Below are 25423 nucleotides of genomic sequence, written 5' to 3'. Positions count from 1 at the left end.
AAGAAGGTTACCTAACTATTTAGCTTGTTCAACTGATAACAGTTTAATTGTATTACTATAAAATTCTACTAAAAACAAATATATATATATATATGTATCATAGGTTTTATTATAATAATATTGTGAGCCAGATACCTATACTATAGGTAATAAGGAAAAAATAACAACTCAAACAGTAGATATTTTACGACAATACATATATTATATATATGACTGCTAATTTATATTGACATATCATATTATATCATGTAAAAATCACATCGATATAAAATAGCTATTTAACAATGTCTTAAATTAAGAAATGTATATCACTAGGTTTTAATCAAAACATGAATAACAAATCAAAAAAGGAGGCATTGTGTACCGCTCTGTTGTATAGTAGGCGTTGACTGAGTCATTGTAACAAATATGTTGAATTTGAATTAATTCACTAAGTATATTTAATAATGGTTTTTTCAATATTGCTATTGGATATAGTAATTTTTATTATTAGGATATACAGTATCAGGTAGGTTGAATGCATTTTTGCTAAAAACATTGCATTTGAAAACATCATTGCAAGTGTAAAATTTAATAATATACGCAAAAGTGTTATACAAATAATGTTTTTTAACTAAGAAAAAATAATAAATATCGTCACTATTCTTGTTTTATAATTTATTATAAATTCATCCAAATTTGAATTTAAAATGTTTATAAAGATAATGACGTATATAGGTACATATATATATATATATATATATTTTTTTTGATTTTTCAGTTTCAGCATGAACTATTTATAAGGAAATTTTTACTTTGATTGCAAACCTAAGATATGAAAAGAAAATTTTGTATGAATTACTAGCTATAAAATTATTTGAAAATTTTCATATATTATCTATTATATAATATATGAATATGATTATCCTAAATGAGATACCTGATGTATATAACTAATAACATATGCAGAATACAAAACAATGTAATAACTAATAACGTACAATAATTTGAGATGAAATTTTATCTTAATTTTGACTTCATAAATATCATAAATACTCATGGATATATCTTTATACTGCTTATATTCAAAAAATTTTTTTTTTGGCTCAAAAATTGATATCGATTTTCGGAATAACATATTCTTGCGAGTCATTATACCCGACAATGAAAATTATTAAATCTAAACATCGCTCAATTTTAAGGGATGGCCATTTAACCGAATCGTTAAAGACTACTTTAAAAACATATAATCCTGACTTCAAAAAGCTAACAAAAAAAAAAAATTAACAAGCAACAAATAAAATATTAATTAATAATAAAAAATAAATATATACCGAAGTATACCTATTATATTAAAAATAATAAATATTTTTCTGTAAATTTTTTCTACAAATTTTAATTTAATAAAATAACACACTATTTACACTTCTTTAAATGCATAATTTATAAGTTCATATTAAAAAATGTTAATAACACCGAGTAGTAAAGAAATAATACGTAATGTCGTAATCACATTAACATCATTCACTAATACTGTGGTTCGAAACACTCGAATTTGTTAACTAATAAGACAAGTAATAATTGTATTTTGTAAAAAGATATGCCGCACATTATAACAAAATACACCATATTATTGAAAGGTTGGGACTATAAACGACGTTTCCGTCGAATTTCACTTATTGCTTTATATCAGAGTATTATAACTATAATATACAACGGATGTAATACGCCGTGTTTTTATTACTTCGGCGTTCGTCCGCCTAAACGCGGGTTCGACGGCGTTTTCTGTCGCGGATAAAATCGCAACGTATCACATTCGTCGTGCATAGTTACTCTAATATAAAACAATGAATATTAAATTCGATGGAAAACGCCGGTCTCAGTCGATAAGTTGTGTCTATTAACATAACCACAACAAATTTGCGGAAACGATTTTAGAACTATAATTATTAGGTATAATTATTATTAATAATTCTCGATCGCTGATAGCTATATAAATTGCTACAAATACATTAGTTGTTTAAATTTCAAACAGCATAATACATTAACATTATAATATATTATATTATATTATAATAAACAATATTGTTATTCAAATTATTTCAATTATGAAAATTTTAATAATAATTCACAAGTGACAAAATTTCTGACTAGTATACTTGTATAAATTATTTCATTAGTTAAAAGACGGACAAGGACACTATTAATAGTAGGAAACATGTACTAACTTCAACTCACTAGGTATACTTACGAGGCAATGTGGATAATGTACGCGTTATCCCATTTGTAAACATAATAAGTAAAAAAAAATAAAGGATAAAATTAAATGATCAAATAGTTGAAAATGGTTATTCGGCTAGTAAGTACTAATATATCGACAAAAAATTATTACACAATTTATAATTTATAATTTAAAATAATACAATAAAACGTAAATATACACTATAATAAATAGAATATATTATGATTATGATATATTTATAATATAAAGTCTATATAGAAATATACAATTATATCATGAAGAAATGGATTCAATATAATATTCAAATCTATTTTAGTATAATCTAAATCAGGCGTCTCCAATTTATGGCTCACGAGCCGGTTCCAGCTCGCCAAGCTAAAAAATGTTTTGAAAATAAGATATTTTCATTGTTTTTAATTTATTTATTTTTTAATAAAAAATTGTTGCCACGTTGCCAAAGCGTGTCTTATATTTGGTCCTCTATAACCCTGATCTATATAATGCGTATCAATGTAAAGATTTGGATTTGTTTCGACCTAACATTCCAGTTATTCGTCTCTTAAATAAATAATAATGGCTGTTTCATCGAATTTAATACCTATTTTTTTTTGTAGATAGCTGGCTATCAAGTCTGTGAATCTGACGGAACTACGGAAAACAAAAAAAGAAAGAGATGAATTCAGTCTCCATATTATTAATCTACTACTTCTGGTTATAGTGCTTACTCTATAGTCGTTGTAATGACAATAATTTTATTGCCGTCTAATAATTGGTAACTATATCTATCGTCCGCCAAAACGATGAAACCAATGACCACATACATTACGGTTACTGTCACCATCGCCACAACATAACCGTAACCCTACGCCAAAGTATTGTACAAATAGCATAGAGATTCGGGACACATAATAATCGACACGGCCGGTGTGCGTTGGAGAAGACCTCCAATACGTTTTCGTCGGTATAAAGTAATATACCATAACAATATAACATAGAGTTTGGGATCAAACGGAAATTTACTAGGTTTACGAATTCAAATACATCTGCAGACTGCAGTATTATTATCGTTGTATTCACGTCCACCAACCTTCTTTGCATTTCACTGCGAACTAAGTCTTTAATTACGACCCGAAAGTATTTAGATGGCAAGAACAGAGTCCTCATTATGTACCTGCATCGTCCTGGACTCTGAGTCTGGTGAAAGGCTGGAACCGTCAAACTCCTCAATTATCACTATCACTGTGACACCACATGTAAACAGAATAGTCATCGCACGTGGGAGGAACTTACAATCACGGTATAATCTGGAAGAACTGAATGGGCTTTACACAGACAACGCATATCCGGACCGGTAGGCGATGCGTTTCAGAGATAAACAGAAAAACGTGATACTGCTCTGCCAAAACATAAATCATATCTGGACCATATTGTTTTTTGTCCGCCAGTTTATGGCTTCAAACAATATGACTCAAATTGTTAACGACGAATATAAACTAGACATGGGCTCGTTCTCGTGCTTAGAGCGTTATGATTTAAAATCAATCAAGAACAATTTAACAAACCTAATATTAGAAAATGTCGTTGTATGTACTTTAAAAGGGCTAGCCACTATGCCTCATATCCAGTGTATAAGTCTGTCAGGCAGCACACTGGGCAAGACGCTATTCGAAAAAGAAACATTCTGGAACTGGATGACCTTTGCCAATATCGAAAATTCATTAACTGTTCTTTTGATAGATTCGGTTGATTTAACAGTAGTGCCGTTTGAAATGCAAAATCTGTTTAAATTGGAATCATTATCTATGGCCAATAACAATTTGGTGAGTTAAATTTATTTTAATCTTTGAATATTGAATTAATAATAATTTTCAGGGTCGTTTAGAGTAATCGAGATACGCAAATCATAGTTAAACTGATCATATTAGTATGATGTTTACATGATTTTTGAGCATATACAGTAGTTAATTGATATTTGTATTCAATAAACCACTTAGGTATCAAGTGAATTAGATATCATATTAATTTGATCATTTTTTTATTTCAATCTCAGCTTATGATACTTCTATATATCTGTATCGTTCAAATGGCTCATGATTGTGCAAACATATTTAATTTAATTTATTGAGTTATAGTATTTATATCAATAACAAAGTACACAGAAGTAACAGAGTGACTTCCCAGGTTTTCAACATTTCGAAATCTCTATGTAAAATAAAATACAAAAGAGCAATAATTAAAATATGATGTTGTAAGAGGAAAGATCATTAGTAAAAGCTAATTAATTAAGAGAGGAAAATAAATATTTTAAATTGGCTCTAATAAATTAAAGACAAAACAATTGGTTAAAAAACTATGAGAAGTATAATATTTTGATTAAAATCATATTAGGTATTGAGTTATCATTGTTTAAGTATTTCTTAAAATGTTGAAGAGTTATTTAGTGCAAATATAAATCCGACTTAATTTATTATAACTTTAAAGTAAATTAGTTATAATAAAATTATTATTTCAATAAGTATTAACTTTTTTTCAGAAATGTATACCTCATATTTTCATGGTATGCCCGCTTTGAGCTCTTTATTTATTAACAACAACAATTTAACATATTTACCGATGATGCTACAGAATAAAATTTTTAAAGACATCAATATTTGCGGTAATATGTTAAGATTACCAAACTCTGAATCGTTACGTGTTCATAGACCAAAACCAGCAGGAGGAAAACCATTTTTAGAGACATTATGTAATTTAGCACTTTTTTCCATAGTTAAAAACAAAGTGAAATTTAAAAGACAAGATATAAATCGTCCATTATGGAAAGATCTTAATAATATAAGTCATTGTAAAGAATGTAATCGAATAAAAATAGTTACTTTTAATAATTCATTTTATGAACTGGACTTTGTGAGAGCATATAATTATCAATCTGCAGCAAATATTATTTTATGGCAGTATTGCGAATGTCTTTATGACTGCAACGAGTGATGCAATATTTGTATACAAGTAAACATGCTCGTTTTAGATTTTTTTTTAGGTGGGTCATACAATTTGATTTAACATTCTAAAATTAATTTATGGTTGGTTGTAAGCAGTGGTGTAATTGTAAACGGGTTGCTAATTAGTGGTTGGGGGACAAATCCTGAAATTTTTAAGGGGTCGAAGTTATTTTTTTTACTCTACAAATATGTCAACAGTAGAAAATTTTAAATTTACTAAAATAAATAATGAATGCATTCATTGTAAAAATATTTATTTTTTTCTCAAACTATAGAATAACCTACATTTTTTTAACGTTTCTTTTTCTATATTATATGTTGATGTAATCTATGACACACACTAAGAAAAATGCTTTCATTGAACTCCTTAAAAATTGACTGTTGGCATTCCCTTAATCATTAAGCAGATAATTAAAAGATTTTTTTTTCAGACATTATTAAAAAACATATACATTTCAGTAAATCAAATGTTATACTTTAATAGAAATTATTATGTTATCTTTTTTTTTTTTTTTTTTTTATACTAGATTGTAAAAATAATTGAATATTTTTGTAATTTGTACTAATAAAAATGCTTTATAGTATTAATAATGTATGTCTATATAATATTTATAAAACACAACAAAATATGTACATATTTTTAACATAAGTTAAATTTATGTTTGTTTGTTTTTCAAATTCATGTTAATATAATATTAATGTTTGTTTGTTATAATCTTAATCAATCATAACTATCTTATGATATGTTAAGACGATAGATGTTAACACAAAATATAGTTCAAATTAAGCTCAGAATTTCACTGAAATGGTAAAATTAACTAAATGATAATAAACGGAATAAAAGCAAAGTAAATATATTTCGTCATTTATTTAAGTTTTTGTATAACAGATTTACCATCATTTTTATGAATATTAAAATTCCCTAAACAAAGTTCTACAATTATTTATCTTTCATAAATAATTATTAGATGTAAATATTATTATGTTTTTAACACAATTGCAAAATAATTAATAGCTATATGTAATTAAATCTATTATTGTATTAATATAAATAAGCATTCATACAAAAAATTTACTACCTATGTCTCAGATATTATATAAATCACAATTTATTATTAAACTAAACAAAAAAATATGATTATCTAACTTAACAAACTTAACATTTTATGAATTTATCAAAAATTTAGCGTATATGCGTTTAGCCAGTATACAGACTATGTGACGTGTACAGCTTTTATTTAACGAGATGTGTATCTAATGTCGTGTGCGGTTTCTCCACTGTCTATCTACGTGTGCGATGTGCATCATAAAATCGTAATTTTGATTGAACGGTTGTTTTCATCCAATGATGTACCGTCAGATTTTTGGTTTTATCAAACGATTTTTCTTACACGTAGTCACATGGGTACCGTCTTTTGTCCGCGCGCGTCTTCCAACTTCAATTTCGATTGCTTATTATAATGTTTTTAATCGCAAATCAGAAACATCTTCATAATCACAAGTATTTTATCTGATCTTGCTTAATAATTAAGGGTTAACAACGTCTTGTATGTATTGTAACTAATTCACATTTGATTTTGTTTTTTAATGATATGGTTATTAGATTACATTGTTTTTTATCGATTATAATGTATTATTTTATACAAGCTTTCATGGCAGCATTTTATATAGACGATACTATCATTTAAAGTTTTTATAAAATCGAAATAGAACAAGAAATTGGAAGGATAATAACTGATTGGAATCTGGGAAACTTTCATTTTTGTAATCAATAGATACATAGATAATTAAAAATAATCTAACTTTTAAAATTGAGCACAGGTATATAATACTTAGACAAATATTTAATATCAAAGTACCAATTAAGCATAATAAATTAACATAATCTGCACACTTATACATACCTATACCGTTTCAAAAATGTACAATACCTATATTTGAAATTAAACGTAATAATTTTTTCGAGATTCTTCTAAAAAAAACTATACTTTGGCTTTTACAAGAACAAAATATAATAAACGTATTTACAACAAATTTATAGAGTTATTGTATAACTTATTACATTAATTAGATAATTTTAGTTTTATAGATTTAAATATATTTGATTATTTATTTATTTATTTATTTATTTTTTTTTGAAAAAAATACCTATAAATTATTTAATTTTATTAACCATTTAATGAATTTATATTTAAAATACTATAAAACATAGCGACTGGGTTATTCCTTTTCTCGTGTAACTAATATCATTATAATATTTAACACATATTCTTATTGTCTATATATTTCAAATTAAGATCTCGTGGTTCCTAATACAAATAATATGTTCGATGAAGATTGAAGCTCATTATCTTATTGGGGAATAGGTAATTAAAAATTAAAAATAATATAAATAATATTTGATGGTAGTCCATCGATATTAACTTATATAATTTTTAAGCAAGGGAATTTTTTTTTTTTAATTCCAATGTGTTGTATCTTGTCGCATATGATTTGGAAAACCTTGTTTATACTTTGTATACGTTATATTATAATAAATATTTATCACTGTTTCGTACATATTAACATTTAAAATTTTAAAATTTTATATTTTTATTTAAGTTTATAAAGTTTATAAATTTTTGATAAAATAAAACAACATTCTTTATAATATTTCACCCAAGTATATATTACGGAAAAAATAAATGTATCGCCTTCGTGTTTTCTTCATTAAATTTATATTGGCGGTGAGCTATTAGCTAGTAAAAATTCTTCGTGATTCGGTATCGTTTGGGCATTTAGGCATAATGTGAATTATTATAAGGTTTTCTTTGCATCTATCACATGCAAAAGTCGGTTCATGGGTAATAAGAAAGTAGTTAATTTGTGTGTCCTATACTTACTCGGGTGATTGTTATTTTGTCCTTTGTTTTAATTTAAAGGTAAATTTTCGTGTTGTAATGAAATGTTGTATACCTATTATGTTTATGTTGTTTGTAGACAATGTATACCAATTTTTCTACAATTTGTGGTTTTTATTACTGAGTGTTCTTAAGTTTAATAAACTGTTATTATAATATAAGTAAAGTTATAAGTTATAGTTAAAAATAATTTAATTAGTTTCCTTCTATTTCTTTGAAAAAAATTCAAAATGATTATTATTACATAGCTTTTTATTAATAGTTTCTATATAGTGACAATTAAATGTAAGAATTAAATCTTTATAGTATAATCTTTATTATAAATGCCTATACTATAGGTAATATAATTTAATATTTATTTTGTGTGCAAAGACTTGTTTGCGTGATACCTATTTTAAATTTATATTTGAATAAAATTATACAAACAATTAATAATTATGAACTATTTTAAAATGATGTTTTATTTTTTGTACACATTAATAATATGTTTGTTTCTCTTCAGATCTATTTAATAAATAAAATAATTATTAATTAATTCAAAAATTTAAGTTTATTATTATTGTAAAATTTTTGTAAATGAACGTTACCTCCATTAGAATTAGTTTCGTTATTTTGTCAGGAGTTAGATTACATAATCATGTTACTAGGTCAAAAACCGCATTATTATAACATAGTACCTAAACGTCGCCCACATTCAACATTAATTAATACCTACCTACCAATCATTGATAATTAATAGTAACCTGAATTTATTGTTTATATTAATTTATTAGCTAATAAGACACCTAAATTTTAATCTAGAAAACAGTAAAAACTATTTTTTCTGACTACATAGTAATTTTATTTTAAAATAATTTCATGTTTATAAGATATATTATACAAATATTAATTTCTAACTACCTATTGTATTATAAAAAACTCATTTTTTTAATGATGATTGATGATGTATTATCTTTATACTTATAAATACAGTGAGACTTCTGTAATATGAAATCTTATTGGACAAAAAAAAAAAATCATATTATAGAGAAAAACATTAAATAAAATAAAATAAATTTAATTTTAATTTTGTTTGGTTTTCAAAAACATTTCGTTGTATTGAAGTTTTACTATATAATATTAATTTTTAAAAATTTATTGATTTATTGGTATATTAATATATCATAATGTAAAACATAAACTATTTAAACCTGGTTTAATTATTTGTAATTTTTTTTTTCAAATTTTTTTATCCTTCTGTATTTTAAAATGGTAAAAGTAATATTACGATTTTTTTTACTTTTAAGGTTTTATTCGAATGTATTTATTTGTTGTACTACTTAATATGTTATAAAATAAAAATAAAATAATTCTTTCAAAAAATATGTCTTTTATTTATTATAAAGGAATTTCAAAACATGGACTTGCATTCATTGCACTTGTGAACCTCTTTATATACCAGTAAGAGTTTGTATAGTATATTATAGTATCCATAAAAAATAAAATGTTAAAATTTGAATTAAATTGAAATGTCCTAATAATATAGGTTTACTCAATAGACGTGGAAAACTGCAGGATAAGGTCAATCATCAGTTCATGTTGCACCCAGATGACTATACGTCATGATGTATTATGTATCATAGTACATTTTTATTGTGCTTAAAAGGATAATATTAATTAGTATGTAACGTCAAGACCTTCGTTACGTACGCATATCCGTTTTAAGTAGGTATAAGGTACTCCGTAGACTGCGGATTGTGAGCAAATAAATCAAACTACGATAAATAATTTCATACGCGTATTATGTACCTACAATAAAATTAATATGATAATCACTGTATTGTGTCGGTGTTCTGTGTTTGGGGGGGGGGGGGGGGAATTATATTTTTATAATAACACGATTTATACATTTTACTAAATTTAATCATTTTTATAGTTTAATAACGATTGTATTTTTATCTATTTTCATAAATAGTACATAAAATAACTAAGATATTACACATACACGATTATTGCTAAAATGTTTATAGCAGTTTTAAATTAAACGGATTCCAGGTTCTAAAAATGCGATAGCATAACTGCGCAAATTTATAGTGACCGAGTTGTACAACGAATTTTGTCATACATTACAATTGATTTCATGGACAATAAATAGGTAGTAAAAAATAATCATAGAATGATTAGAATGTGTATTAACAATTTTGTTAATGTTGAGCTAATAAATATATAATATATTAAATAAGCAATCGTTCATTCCTTTACCATTTTTATGTATTGTATATTTGTATATATCCTGTACAAATAGGCATATATATATATATATATGTATATATTTGTATATCTTATTAACTATTATGTATAAACTATTTATTATTATAATAATTAATAGTCTTTGATCATACTTCTAAATAACAGAATTTTTTAAACATTTTATTATTTAGGTAGCTAAAAATTGCTAAAATACGAGACATGTTAAAAACAATTTTTTTTACAATATATTATCTATACTTTTTGAATACATATCGTTTATGTCACTAGCATAAACTCGTAATGATAGGAAAGGGGTATTTTAACTCTCCAGTGTCGTTTTATGTCTTTTATAAATCGTCGAAATTTTTTTAAATTGTATTACGGTAAACTTTTTAACAACACTATTAAATATTTAATTCGTTGTCAATTGAAAAATTTCTTGAAAAATTTTAAATGTTAATAATATTTTTCAACACTGAAATATTGAAAAAGCCATCTCCAGTAAAGGAGGGAATAATATTCTTACCCATATGTGCATTTTATTTTATTTTCTATGGATAAAAGTAAGTTGGAAATTGAAAAATATATTGTACATTAAATGGATAAACCCAAATGGTCATCATTAACTAAATGTTAAAATAAATAAACTAAAAACGAAAATTTTATGAACATAAATTTTTTAATCTTAGCTCTCCCTAAATGGAGGGTTTTTGTCTCTGTCACTTGTATGAGCAGATAATGTAATTTTAATAGTATACAGCCGTAATATTATGAAAACAAATAACAGAATAGTTGATAATAAATAATAATACCGGAAAAAATAATTTTAGATTATTTTAAGTTATACGCGAAAAACTGTTATTCTTTTTTATCACTCGTAAAGTCGCAGTTTCGCGTCAGGTGTCTTTCTTTTTGTTGCAAATTTTATTCCCTTAAGCAATATTTATTTTTATAAAACTACTAGTTCGTATAATAATACCTAACCACAACTGTCCATTTTATAAAGTGAACACAATACTGCGAATATGAAATTTTGTTATTTCGTTATAGTCTTTAACATTATATGTATATCGTGTAGTTATAAATTATTAAAGAACCGCGACTAAAAAAATAAATGCTAAATATTATTATCTTTTATCAATTTCAAAATTATCGTTCAATTCGACGAGCCTACGACATTACATAAACATTCCAGAGCTATTATGTGTCTAATACTATATTTTGTAAGAAAAGATTTTGGCACAATAAGTTAGTTTCTTTACATTTAGTCGTTCACAGTATAGATGGGTACGTTAAACTCTATTTAAAACTATGTCAATACTATATTATAATTTTTTTGTTTTCATTATTCATCACAATACGGAAAAGTATGGAAAATGGCTATATGACGTGTTATTAATGAAAGAGTATTGCCGTGCCTCTACTTGACTTTCAAGCTACATTAGTGCATAACATGTACAAAACAGTAGTTAGATAGTTGGTTATTTTTTTTTTTTTTTTACCTATGTCATAAAAAAAAAAACAACGTAGTTTTATATGAATATTTAGATTTAAACTCTGTTGGAATACGTTCAATAGACATATCGATTAGTCGGTTTAAAAACTGTGTTTATTAAGCCATATGAAGAGCCTGAAGTGGCATTAACGTCAACGATCGTAGAAGTGGTCTGCAGGTGGGCGGTCGATAACGCCACGCGCTGCTTTAACTATTGAAAATGACAGTGCCGCACCGATCGAATTTTAATTCAAACCATGCCCGTATTATGTTGTTATATTATCATGTCATAATATAAAAAGGACATACCACTATGTCTATCTGTCACTCACTCGTGTTGAGAGTGCCTTTGAGTTTGGATTCGGTGTCTGGGTGTCTCATTTTATACAATGGAAATGCACAAATAGTGCAAATGTGTAACATGTAGTTATTATCTACCTATTACAACTTAATACACAGGTAGTACAATTACAGAGCACCGCCCATTTATATGGTATTCGGGTGTGCCGCCGAATGAACATCTGATTGATAGCTATGTTTTTTTTTTATTTATTATAATAATTAATATCTATAGCGGCAGTCTAATACAGAACACGAAAGCTGACAGACCAACAAAATTGCGAAGTGTCATCATATACTTCATAGCTAAGTGTGTTTAGTATATTACGCGACCACCACCCCAAAAATTCGATTCGTAAGTATCTATACGTAACCATTTGTATTGTTATTGTTTTAATAGAGCCGGTTTAAAGCCATTATGGCGATGATAATTAGTAATTACAGTCAGTGTGTATAGGTCTATTTCAATCGCTTTTAGAAATAAATATTTATATAATTTACATTTTTATTAAAATATCCCAAATTTGTTCAAGTTTAAATAACATATACACTTACGGATAATATGTTAAATAGTATATAAACTACCATACCGTTATTCAATAAAATGTCAACCAAAATTTATATTTTGTAATGAAACATTTAAATATGCCTACACAATGAAACATGCCATAAGTTCAATAACTGCTTTGAACACTCAAAATATTTTACTACTTATTATGATACAGTAGAAACCGTTTATAATGACACCGGTTGTAGTGAAATACCGGGTGTAATGACCTTAGATTGCAAGTCCCGGCAAAACTCCTATATTGTATGTACTAATAATTTGTATCGATTATAATGACATCTGTATAATGACTATACGGATGTTATGACGGTTATTTTTGATTTTATTGGGACAAAGTTTTATCTATAGTGACTTTATTAATTTAATCGAAGGTCTTATAACAGAGTCTATGTGAAAATCGCGAAAAAAAATACTGCTGATGAAGATTTTTCCATAAATGCTGTGTTCAATGCAATAAAAATATTATCAAATCATATGGCTTTAAATAATGTAAGTTCAACAATTAACTTTAAAAAACTAGAAAAAAAAATAGAGAATGATTTTTATACGAATAAAATTCAAACTAAGATTAGCTCATCGAGCTAAGTAATTGATAATTTATTGCAATATACCTGGGAAATTTTAAACTTCAACATAGATAACCTTTTAACATATAAATAAAAATAGTGTCTCTTACACTTATCTTTTATGTAGTTGACACAAGTTTGGAATGTTTCAAAAAGCTTGGCCTTAAGTAGAAAAAAATATAATTCTTACTACGCATGTTCACTTTAGAACAGAAGAGATTTTACAAACATTTATTTAAAAAATGTAGATTACATTTATTAAATATTATAAATATTTGAGTTGTTTTTATAAATAAATAGCATACATCAGGAGTTACCAAATGGTGATCTGCGAACAACTTTCAGATTTCTAATGTGGCCATTCAAAAATATTAATTGTTGATCCCTGGCATTTATTGAACATTTTTATCCCTCGTGTATAGAAATACTACAATAGTATCGAAGATTTTCGAACATATGTTAAAAAGGAGATCCCCTTTTCTCTATCTTGACCTTAAAAATATAAGTCTTATCACATCATTTTAGTAATTTGGCAATAATTGCTTGGAAAATGCCAAATTGGCAGAACGCGTGTATTTAGTGACATTTTAAACACATTTCTTTAAGGTAGCAATTGCCCCAAACACTTAAAGTGGTTGTCTAATTTTATTAAAGTGAAGCATTTTTTTTTTTATATTTATAACAATTATTATTGAATGATTAATACGCTAATATTAATTCAATATGACAAATTAGCATTGCACAATACTTACCTATATTTTAATGATTTATTAAAGAGTCAGTAAATAGATAAAAAAAAACTACAAAAATAGGTATTATAAGGTCAACTGGAACGATAATATTACGTATAAGATATTTATTATTGGAAGTAATGGATTGTATTATTATTGCAGAATAATATCAATATTTTTTTTCTAAAATAGAAAAAACGCGAATGAAGTTTCCTCTACTAAAATATTATTTGTAAATTTTGAAAACTAATTTCTAAAACTCAATTTTTAAACAAAATGGTTAGTGTTCTTCACGCACATGATGAGTAGCTTTATTATCAATTATTATTGTCTAGATGGATAAAATGTTCGTGATGCCACAGCAATATAATGCTGATGGTTTAATCACATTGCAATTCTATCTTTAGAATGTGTTATCTATTCACGTATTTTTAAGTTAAATTAATATTTATATTTTTCATTATACTGCGAAATGTTACAAAAAACAGCAATGCATAAAATATTTAGTAGGTAATTATTATACATAAATTTAACTGATTTGGTTTTGGAATGTATTATATTAAAAATAATTATCATGACATTGTGAAATTGATATTTCTATTAAAAGCTGTCATACAAAAATTATTTTTTTTTCAAACTTTCTTTTTAATAAAAGCTTGTTTAATAGTTAACTCTTTCTCGTGTTCGAGTTAATATATTATATCTACGTAGGAGATTACCTACTTTTGTAAAATTTTTACCTTCACTAAATAGCATAACTTTATCTTATTTATATTTTTCTGTTGGTTTAATTTTCTGTGACCTATTTTACTTTGTCCATTTTTACCGTAAAAATGATTAGGTAGGTACTAAGATTCCTATATGAGCGTTAGGAGAATGATACCTGCTACATGTAATCACCAAATAAGAATAAATCATTGATTCAACATAATGATTCCTCATTAAATAGTTTATATTTCATAAGTTTCGTTTAATGTACTATTTAGTATTTGTCATAAATTCAACTTTATTAAGTACTTTTTTATTGTATTGTGATGTAAATCGACTTAGACAATTTGATTCAATTTTAAAGTCGGTATCTGCCTAATGATAATTTAATGTAGTAACGAAATTAAAATATATAAACAATAATTTTTACTGAATACTTGTTTAACTCATACGTAAGACATGGATCTTATAGCATAATATTATAATTATTGTTTGAGCTGTGAGTTATTCAAATGTGATTTTTAAAATAGGTTAGTACTATGTGGTTTTATTCCTCTTTAATTTAAAAGAATTATATTTTATCTTGATTTTTAATTTTTTTCTCCTGAATACATTTTTGCTAGTTAATTTTTGTATAACTTTCGCATAAATATCATTAATTATTAAATTTCTCTTATTGTATTTTATTAGTCAAGTTAGTAGAAATAGGTTGAATTGCCTTGTAATACCGTTGGTATTATTTTGTTTATTATCGATGTAATATAATTAATATTTATATGGCTGATAAAATAATTACCAAAATACAGGTTTTTGTTGTTCTATCAAAATGACCGCTTCGATTGTTATAAAGGAAAAAAATATACAATTTTTTTTTTTTGTTTTTTCAAATCAACTAAATAATTTTTTTTTTATTATTATAACCAATAAATTTTTTAGTGATTTATTTTATTTCCAAATCCAAGCTAATAAAATTAGGTCTTTATATTTTTATATATTCATTAAAAATATTTCAGTGAATATATTAAAGCATAGCTGGCGTATTTCAATTTTGGCTTACGTGTTTTAATTTTTTAATTTTGTTAAAATGCTTGTGTTCATTAGTGTTAATTACTTAATCGTGGTACATTTCATTACTGTAATTAAACAAAAAGACCATAATGTTACATTTTATTTTCCATTTTTTGTGGACTATGCAGCAGCACATATTACGTATTGGTTAACTTTATGTAATCATGTCTACTATCAGAATGTGTAGTGTATAATTCATTACCAAAATTGGAAATTTAATATTTTGCATTGTACATTAAAGTATATTTTTAGTCTTATATACACGCTTGATCGACGAAATATAATATTGTATAGGTAAATATCAATTTTCTATGATATAGTTTTATTAAAATAGTTGATTAGTGAGTAATATTATACTAAACATGTCACTGGTTTATTGTATTAATTTTGAGAGGTCTTTGCTATAAAATATTATATATTTTGCATGTATTTTTAGTCCCGGTGTTCGGTTTATATCGTATTTCGAACAAAAAAAAAAAAAAAAATCGTCAACAGTCTATGATAATAAAATTAACTAATAACCTTTAGACGCGATGCACATATGCGTTATCTTTACGTAGGTACAGCACCGCTACGGTGCCGCAGACACGCCCGAAAATACTGACATACATAATATTATAATTTATAATGTACTGCACACTTACTCGCTCCAACGTCGCGGCGCCGCATGTCTATCTTGCTGCGCGTAAAAATAACGGAAGTGTACATCGGGCTTTACACCTGGACTATAGCTTAGGCGAATAATTATGTTGTAATATTTTGAACGAAACAATATTGATCGTAGTTTTTTTTATTAAAAGTTTCACAATTATTTTAACAAATTAATTATTTCTAGGTAAACCATTAGCTCTAGCTGGTATCTAATCCGAAATTCTATTATGGTTTGTTATTAGTGTTATTACTTATATAAGTAAATACTTACTTCTATTGTTATGCAGTCCATATGCGTATCTGGATTAGTATAAATTGGATCTGAAATTTTCAAATTACCTTATCTCGGTAAGTTGAGTCACCGAAAAAAAATAGTAAAATAGTTAGTAAAATATTTGTGGTTTTTTAATAACATGTTCTCGATAAAATCTTAAATAATGAAGATTTAATAAATTCAAATCGGGTTTTTTTTTTTTTATAGTGCTTTTATTTAAATTGGGTTATTATATTAATAGTATATTTTGTCATTTGTTCCTTTAAGTTTTGTTCTTTATTGAGCCTAAATTGTTTTTTTTTTTTTTTAAGTGATTTTATTTAAATTTGTTTTTTGTTTTGTACTTCTTAATTTAATATACGTCTCTCATTGTATTTCTAATAGTACGTCAAAAAAATCAAATATATTAGGGACAGACTGATAAGAGCTGTAAAAGCGTCAGTTTAATACAGCACGATATTATTCACAACTCTTTACTATACGATTTATTCGCATGTTGGTAATATTTTAAACAATAATATTTCAATCAACTATTACTTTCTAGTTAAAAACTGATCAGTAATCACTGTCGATTCGTTAAGTCACAATGGAACACACGTAGATATGGGAAGATCTGACTTAGCAGATAATATAATAGTTTAATTTCAATATGGTTTTACACCGATTAGTCATATTTTAATTAATTTTATTGCATGCAGAGTTTTAGTGTTAAAAATATTTTTAAAATTCAGAGGTTAGATACAGGTACCTACGACCTTTTTATACCCAGGACTCATTTTACCGCTTTCAAAATGTACACAAATTATCATTGTCGGCGATGATGCGGTCAACACCTTTTTGGAGGCACTTGCGATCACACTTTTTTTTTTTTTAAATCTAGGAACTTGTTTTACAATACTGACATAATAATAATAAAGTAAAACTTATACTAGAGTAAAATCAAACTTATCTACTTTTATTTTTATAAACAAATTGTATAACGTTATCGATATAAATACGATAATAATAATTATAATTTTGTATTGCAAATGCAAGTTGTATTTTTCGATATAATTATTAATTAGTAAATTCAATTTTATTGAGATATATCAATTGTTAATTGTTATAATTTATTAAGTAAGTTTTTGAAGTTAGTGAATTTTTAAACAATTTTTTAAGCCTTTGTTCTCTTTTATATTATGTTTTTAATATTTTGTCAATTCTGTTGTCGAGTTCCATGTAACATTTTTCCCGTTTTTTTCCTTCTAAATTTAATGAAATTAATGGACCAATTTCTTACTTGGTTGTGTTTCCTAACGCATTTTATCTACAACTGATAAACATATACTTACGTATATCAAAAAATACAACTTGCCTTCCATATATATCATTATAATTAACAATTTGTAAAAAAAATAACATAAAAGGAAGAAAGTTTATTTTACTCTAATACAAGTTTTACTTTATTATTATTATGTCAGTATAGTAAAACTAATTCATAGGTATAAAAAAAAAGAGTGACTACAAGTGCCACCAAAAAGGTATAGACCGTAACTGTGTTGACCGCATCTGTACCGTAATCCAAATTATCGCGGACCCAATTTACCTATCCCCATGTATAGGTAAAGTTTTAATTTTTTACTAAGTTTTAAATTAATAAATTTTAGTACTAGTATGTGTACCAAGTTGTAAATATAGCACAGTGTTAAGTAATAACATTGAATAACGTGATGATAAAATAGCAGTAAAGAAAATATTATTTTTTTACTCATAGATCGTTTAATGAATTTTTTTGGTAACATAGTTATATGAAATATATTATTATAAGAGTTTTATTAATTAAAATTGTATTATCAATGTTAATAACTTATTATTTTTTAGTAGTATTTTTATTTGTTTTAATACATAAGTAATATTTTTATTTTTTTTTTTACTTTATAATAGATATACTATGAAACAATTTGCTGAGGCTTTAATTAAATGCGAATCAGACGAACAGCGTCGCAAACACCTAATTGAATCACTTGATGATTTGTCATTTGATTATCCCGATGTTTACTCAATGCTATTTAAGGAGATGAAAATAAGAGAACTGGAAGCCAACGATCCGAACAAAATCTCCGAATGGCTAAGCACTTCTAACACGTCAAACTCAATTGTGAAAATTCATGAAGCCTTGCTATTAGTTAAAAATGACGAAATGATGGTTAAAGAAGAACACCTAGATAATTTAAAGCATATGCTTTGCCGCACAATAGAAAACGGAACTCACATGGAGGAGGTTGTAAAAATATGCTATTTGATTGAGAAATCACCATCCTTAAAAACCATACACGAGTAAGTAAATTTTCCACCAATAATTAGGTACAATGTTTCAAATAATACACTCTATTTTTATTTTATAAGCGCTATTTGGTCTTTGTTAGTATAACAATAAAAAAGAAATACGATAATAAGGTCAAGCAGTCCCTAAGGCATGGCGTGCGGGACCCTCACTACAGGTGGCGTCGTTCAAAACTACACACCATTTATAACCACATGTTCTAAACTATTTAATACCACGCAAATTTTTTCTATTGTTAAGGAGAAAAATTTGGAAGGCCAATAATTCAAAAAAGCTCATATTTAATTAACAGTTAAAAATTAAACATTCATCATCATTATAGAAATCGTCGTAATAACAATTTAATATATGAAATCATAAAATAAATCTAAATTAGATTTTTATCTTGATATTAATTGAAAATAATTATACTTGAAAGCAATTCAATATATTGTAAGATAAAATAAAGTATGTATAGTAAATAATAATACTTAGATATGAATAAATGTATACCCTAATATTTTCAAATACATATTATATTAAAATAAATAAATTGCATCGTATATTATTTTATGATTTTGATTTAATGTGATAATTGATGTGTAATTCTAAACGACGATATTATTTTAGATAAATATGTACCTTATTGATACAAATCAGTGTGTGTGAGTGTGTGGTGTTGAACGGTTTGATTTTGGAAAAACTTTGAAGAATTAATGTATAAAATTATATGGATTTGAATGATGGCTCTTTTTTTCTTTTTTTGAAAGTGTGAGGTCATGATATTATGACAACGTAGCACTACGAGTCCGTCACTTTTATAGATACAATAAAAATTCAAGTTTATGTAGTATTTTCGACCAAAAAAAAATGTACAATATTTTTTCATGTAAACTTATTGAATGGAATATAACACGTAGATATGTTGCTTATAATTTATATTAATAAATATATATGTGTAATATATATATATATATATATCATGTTATTAATTCGGATAATATTTTTGGTGGCCAATATGTAGATTATACTTAGGTAAGTACTTAATACGAGTAATACCTATTAATATATTAATTTTTCGGAAAATTATGATGGCGTGAACAACAGCTCATTGCTGCTATTAGTACCATCAAACTAAAGTATGATGACACATAAGACACATTATACTGATTTAAAAGGCTGGAAGGTTTATGATACATTTTTATCGTGTTTTACCATTTTTATTTTTATTGTTTTAATATTATTTTATCGTTATGTAATATCAAGTATTAATACATGTGTGTTATTAAATTATTTATTATTATATAACTATATTTTTTTATTGTACTTCAAATATTTTATAAAGTTTTAGATATTTCACATTGAATTACAATTTATTCAAATAGTTAATGCTTTTAACTTCAGTCCACTATACTAGTTACTAAAAAAAAAGTAAATTTGGTCAAAATATTTCAAAATGTGTTATAACTTTATGCTCATTTTTTTCATAACATGATCATTCTAGTCATACTTTTTTATAGTGTAAATAAAAGTATTCATTATTTAATTAATTATCATGTAGTACAGACAACTGATCACGTAATGTGCGCATTGCCAACAACCGCATAACTCGGATGGATGCGCATTGAAAGTTTGTTTAATGAAGATTTTTTTTAAATGCATATAGGTTTCTATAGTTACTTTCGCAAAAGCTTTTCGGGACATTGGATTTTTTTAGAGTATAAAAAAAAATGTCTTTAATTTTAAATTAAGAGTTCTGATAAATTTTTTAGAGCTCCATTAGGTATACTTTTATATGTCACTAATTATAATGTAATTTAATGCCTCAAAATTTTACTCTATCTCGAGCCGTATAAATCGTTAAGACGGTCCTAAATAAGGTGTATATTTATATAAATTTATTGACAGATTTATAAAAAATAAAAGTTTTAAGTTATAAATGTATATTTAAATCAAATATATTTTATTAAATAACAAGTTTAATTACCTAACTGCTAAAATTTATAAACACAAAAATATATATTTATATATAAATATAACTCATCTATTTTAACTAAAGATATAGCTTTCTTCTATAGCAGCTTATATTAATTAATTATAGACTTTTGAAAAATCTTGTTAAACGAGTAAAACAGCTGCCCAACGACAATAATTACTACACAGACACAGATCATTTTTGGAAAGATTTTTTTAAACGAACTCAAATCGACCTTTCCAAAACCCTCGATACTCAAAGTGCTCAACAGCAACAAAAATATAAACAGGACGCACATGCATGGAATAAAATCAAACACTTACATTTAAATCCTTTGAACGACCTTCCTAACTTTGACTGTAAGAATTATTAAACACATTATACACAGATTTTTTAATGGTACAGTATTATCATTTAAAATTATGTACAATTTTTATTTCAGTGAAATGTTTTGGTAATAACCATCTCGAAATGGTTGCAGCTGCTCATAGGCGTAGCATTTTGGACAACCAAACGATCGTTGATCAAGATATGGATGGAGCATTTACCAAATGGCTTCACTTCTGTAAGTTAAAAAAATACCAATGGTTTTTTAATAACCTCAGCTACCTTGAAATTGTACTTATTGACGAGGAAAATATCGAAAAGCTTATAGCCAAGGTGAATAGGGACTCCACGGAGGAAAATTACATTAAAGATTGTGATCAGAAGAAAATATGCGAGGAGACTAAAGCTTTGAGACACAGACCAATAAAATTAAACAATTTGATAACGGTAATCACGAAACTAAACGTTTTAAATTGAAATATTTTTAATGCATTAGGTATGAATAATTTATCAATACCTGATTTCAAATGAATTGCAGGCCTTAGAGTCTAACGTAAATTTGGATAATATGAGCAAATTTATTACATACATGCGGAAGATACTTCATTATCCCATCCCGAATAAGAACTGTGTTATCGACGAACAACTACAACAAGATATAATCACCGTTATGGATAAATTTATGGATCATCTAATGAAAAAACTTGATACAGTTGAATTCCTTGCTGCCAAAAGCCAGCTTGGAGTTATAATTAATAAGTACCTAGAATGCATATCGCTAATTAACGGAAATCAGACATTCATAGATCATCATATCAACTTACTATATATTTTCGATGATGTACTGAAGAATAAAGTTCTTAATATGCACAGAGACTTCAATTAAGTATAATATAATTAACTATCCCGTGTGTTTTATACGATTTTCTTAACTTTACATCATTGTTTTGTAATCAAGAAATCATTGTTCTTGTTTTAATTACACGTAAATTGAAAGAGTCAACAATGTTGACAAATAGCTGTTTATCTGCCAAATATACTAGTCAAATATTAATAGAACAAAACTTTCGTTGATTATTAAGTAGTAAGTAGGTATTTATTGTTTGTTCTATCGCTTAACTATCAGTCAACCATCTGTCGAAAATCTTTTATTTAAATATATGCAATTTATGGTAAATATTTCTCTGTTTCACGATATCTTGAATAAAGTTAATCTAGTACATGATCGTTATAAGTATAACCTATACCTATTTATTAAAAAAGGATCATAGGTACTTATTATTTATTAAAAGATTTAAAATGTACCTTACCTACTTTATTATATTATTAACATAATATTATGAAGTGTAATGTCATGTTAAACGCCAATAATCGTCAAACCGATTTTATATACTTTATTTTAAAATATTATTAAAATAAATTTGAGTTATTCATTATAATAATTAATGTTGGTTTTAAATATTTATAAAAAATTATCAAAAATTAATTATATAACAATGGTGAAGGAGGACTGTAATATTAAAGGTCTTAAGATAACCAAGCTATTTTTTAATATGTATGAAATATTGTATTTTGACTGAGTTAAAATTAATTTTTTATGTATTATTATTTACATCTATTTGAAAGTTTTGTATACAAAAAAAGTTAGATTGCGATCCTGAAAGCCTGTTACCTGGTGGTAGAACGATATCGGATATAGTGGGGACAAATGTATTTCATTTTTTATCATTTAACTATTATTAATATATTATTTAGTATTTATACTATTAAAGTTTAAAGTAAATATTATATTTCTTCATGAAATAATATCTATTGGCCAAAGCCCAGGATTAAGGATCGATTGGGCCCCAAGACACTATAAAGTTAGTGGGCCCCTTCCAACTTTAACTTCAAAAAAATTGTATCACTACATTTTAAAACTGTATATTATTGTATAATTTTGTACAGTACAAAATATATATATATAACTATATAAATTAATAATTATGTAATAATTTATTATACACATAGTAAATTAAATATATGTATCTTCAATCTTCATATATATAAAAGAACAGCCCTTTTTTATGTTCCCGTTTTGTGACAACAGTATTTAACAATTTTCCAATTCTTTAATTCTTTTTTCGGAGAGTTGTACCAAATACTCTTACGAATGATCATTATATTTTTGTTTTATTTATAATTCAGCTACTATTACTATTTAGTACTTGATAAAATTAAGTAAAATTTTGAGAAAGCAAAAACTACACACGGGCGAAGCCGGGTTATTCAGCTAGCATATATATATATATATATATAGATATATAGACATTGTATTTGTTAAAAAGAATAATAATTTAAAGTTTTTTCCTTTGCAAATTCTTTTACAAATTATTGAATAATTTCATTGAAATTAATCAATTGCAAAAAATCATTTTTTGAGTATAATATGATTATAAATTATAAACAATTTATTTTAACTCGAGTAAAATTTGACTATACCTCTCATGGAATATCATAGTTAATTAATGATACCACAATTTCAATGACCAATCAAAATATACTACAAGGAACACGACATGACAACAGACAATTAAACTGTGAATCATATTTAAAATATGCTGTACTAACTATGTATGATGATGTAGTAGTCAGCCCATATAATGCTAAGTAAAAATAATATAGAAATATAAAAAAAAATTACAGTGGATAAATAATTTTCATAGTTATTTTATCGATAAATCATCATTGGAATCATACATTAAGTTATCAATATTTTAGTGTTTGATTGATATATACAATTAACCTCAGTTAAACAATGTTATCCTTCATATAAATATACTTATATCACTATTATAATAATACATATTAATATAAAAATTAAACTACATATAAAATAAAAACTAAACTACAATATAATTAATATAATAAAATTAGAAAGTAAATATAATTTAATAATAAGTTTTTTTATTTTTTTGTTGTTCTGCTACATTTAATTAGATTAATGAATTATCCAATGTATTAAAAAATGTTTAATCACACTAATCTGTAACATAAAAATAGATAATTATTAGCCACTAGTTTAACTAGTAGCCAAAATAAGCAATTAAACAAAATCAATAAATTTATCCAATACAACAAACAACCTTCAGCCAATATAATTTTTAAACAATTATTATAAGATTAAAACTATTCCTTTAAAATAGTTTACTAACAAAACAATAACACAACTGGACCGAAAAGTAAGTTTAACTTTAATTTTGTAAGTTAAAATTTAAATAAGTAATTTGTTAAAATATTTACAGTTATAACTGTTTTATAAGAACGATTCCAATCAAAAAAATTTTATCAACCTGTGTTATAAACTATTAAACTATACAAAATAATTTGCACATTTTTGTGATTTTAACAAATTTGAACTACAAATGCTTATAAAAATAATTTATAACTATATTTTTTTATATTTTTAAATAACTATAGTGAAAACTTATGAGAAACTTTATATTCAATTTTCAAACTTTATTACTAAAAGTAAATTTTTTATTATTATTTATATGTATAAAAAAAAAGTATTTATATATATATATATAATATTAGTTACTAGCTCAAAAAGGCTATTTTTTATAATTATATGTACATAGAAAATACTATATACTAACATTTTTTGAAAATGTAAAGTATATCATATGTAAGATAGCATATATAGTTCGTTTTAGAGTCACGACAAAATTAGAAAATCAAAGCCTGGTTTTTAATAAAAAATCTCATTTCTTAATTATTTAGAAAAATATTAAAAATGTTCAACTTTGACATCTAAAGCATCAGCTAGATCTAACTATAACACACCATCCTCAAATTTTAATACCAAAATATTTTTTTTTACTAATATCGTGTACTTTTGTTCCCTAAAACTATAAAATAAGTTTGTGGTTGTTTTAAACACAATACATGATTAAAAAGCGTACCTATATGATCAAATTATGTTAAGGGTCTTTAAATAATACTACTTCTAATAAAGCTTATTATTCTATTACAAGAACAAATATTTTTGAATCATTCCAATGATTTTTGATAATAAAATGATTGTATAAAAT

General features: G+C 25.3%; 1 protein-coding gene and 1 pseudogene across 1 annotated transcript; both read left to right on the top strand.

Moving 5' to 3' along the window:
- Positions 1 to 3363: 3363 nt before the first annotated feature.
- LOC112596635 lies at positions 3364 to 5206 on the top strand (annotated as a pseudogene).
- A 13470-nt stretch (positions 5207 to 18676) lies between these two features.
- On the top strand, positions 18677 to 22236 carry LOC112596601. The gene is made up of 4 exons (XM_025342362.1): positions 18677 to 19062; positions 21150 to 21382; positions 21466 to 21797; positions 21889 to 22236. The coding sequence occupies exons 1-4, from the start codon at positions 18677 to 18679 to the stop codon at positions 22234 to 22236; spliced, it is 1299 nt and encodes a 432-aa protein (XP_025198147.1).
- The last annotated feature ends 3187 nt before the right edge of the window (positions 22237 to 25423 follow it).

The sequence above is a fragment of the Melanaphis sacchari genome, unplaced genomic scaffold (genome assembly GCF_002803265.2).
Source record: "Melanaphis sacchari strain LSU unplaced genomic scaffold, SCAv2.0 Contig32_pilon_pilon, whole genome shotgun sequence".
Classification (NCBI taxonomy): Eukaryota; Metazoa; Arthropoda; class Insecta; order Hemiptera; family Aphididae; genus Melanaphis; species Melanaphis sacchari.
Note: the sequence above shows the minus strand (reverse complement) of the source record. Positions and strands in the feature narration are given on the sequence as shown.

Excerpts from the sequence above, each read along its gene's own strand:
- LOC112596601 (XM_025342362.1), top strand. The coding sequence starts at position 18,677 with ATGAAACAATTTGCTGAGGCTTTAATTAAATGCGAATCAGACGAACAG. Across the intron at positions 19,063-21,149 it reads TCCTTAAAAACCATACACGA|ACTTTTGAAAAATCTTGTTA; the intron begins GTAAGTAAATTT and ends AATTAATTATAG. Across the intron at positions 21,383-21,465 it reads CGACCTTCCTAACTTTGACT|TGAAATGTTTTGGTAATAAC; the intron begins GTAAGAATTATT and ends TTTTTATTTCAG.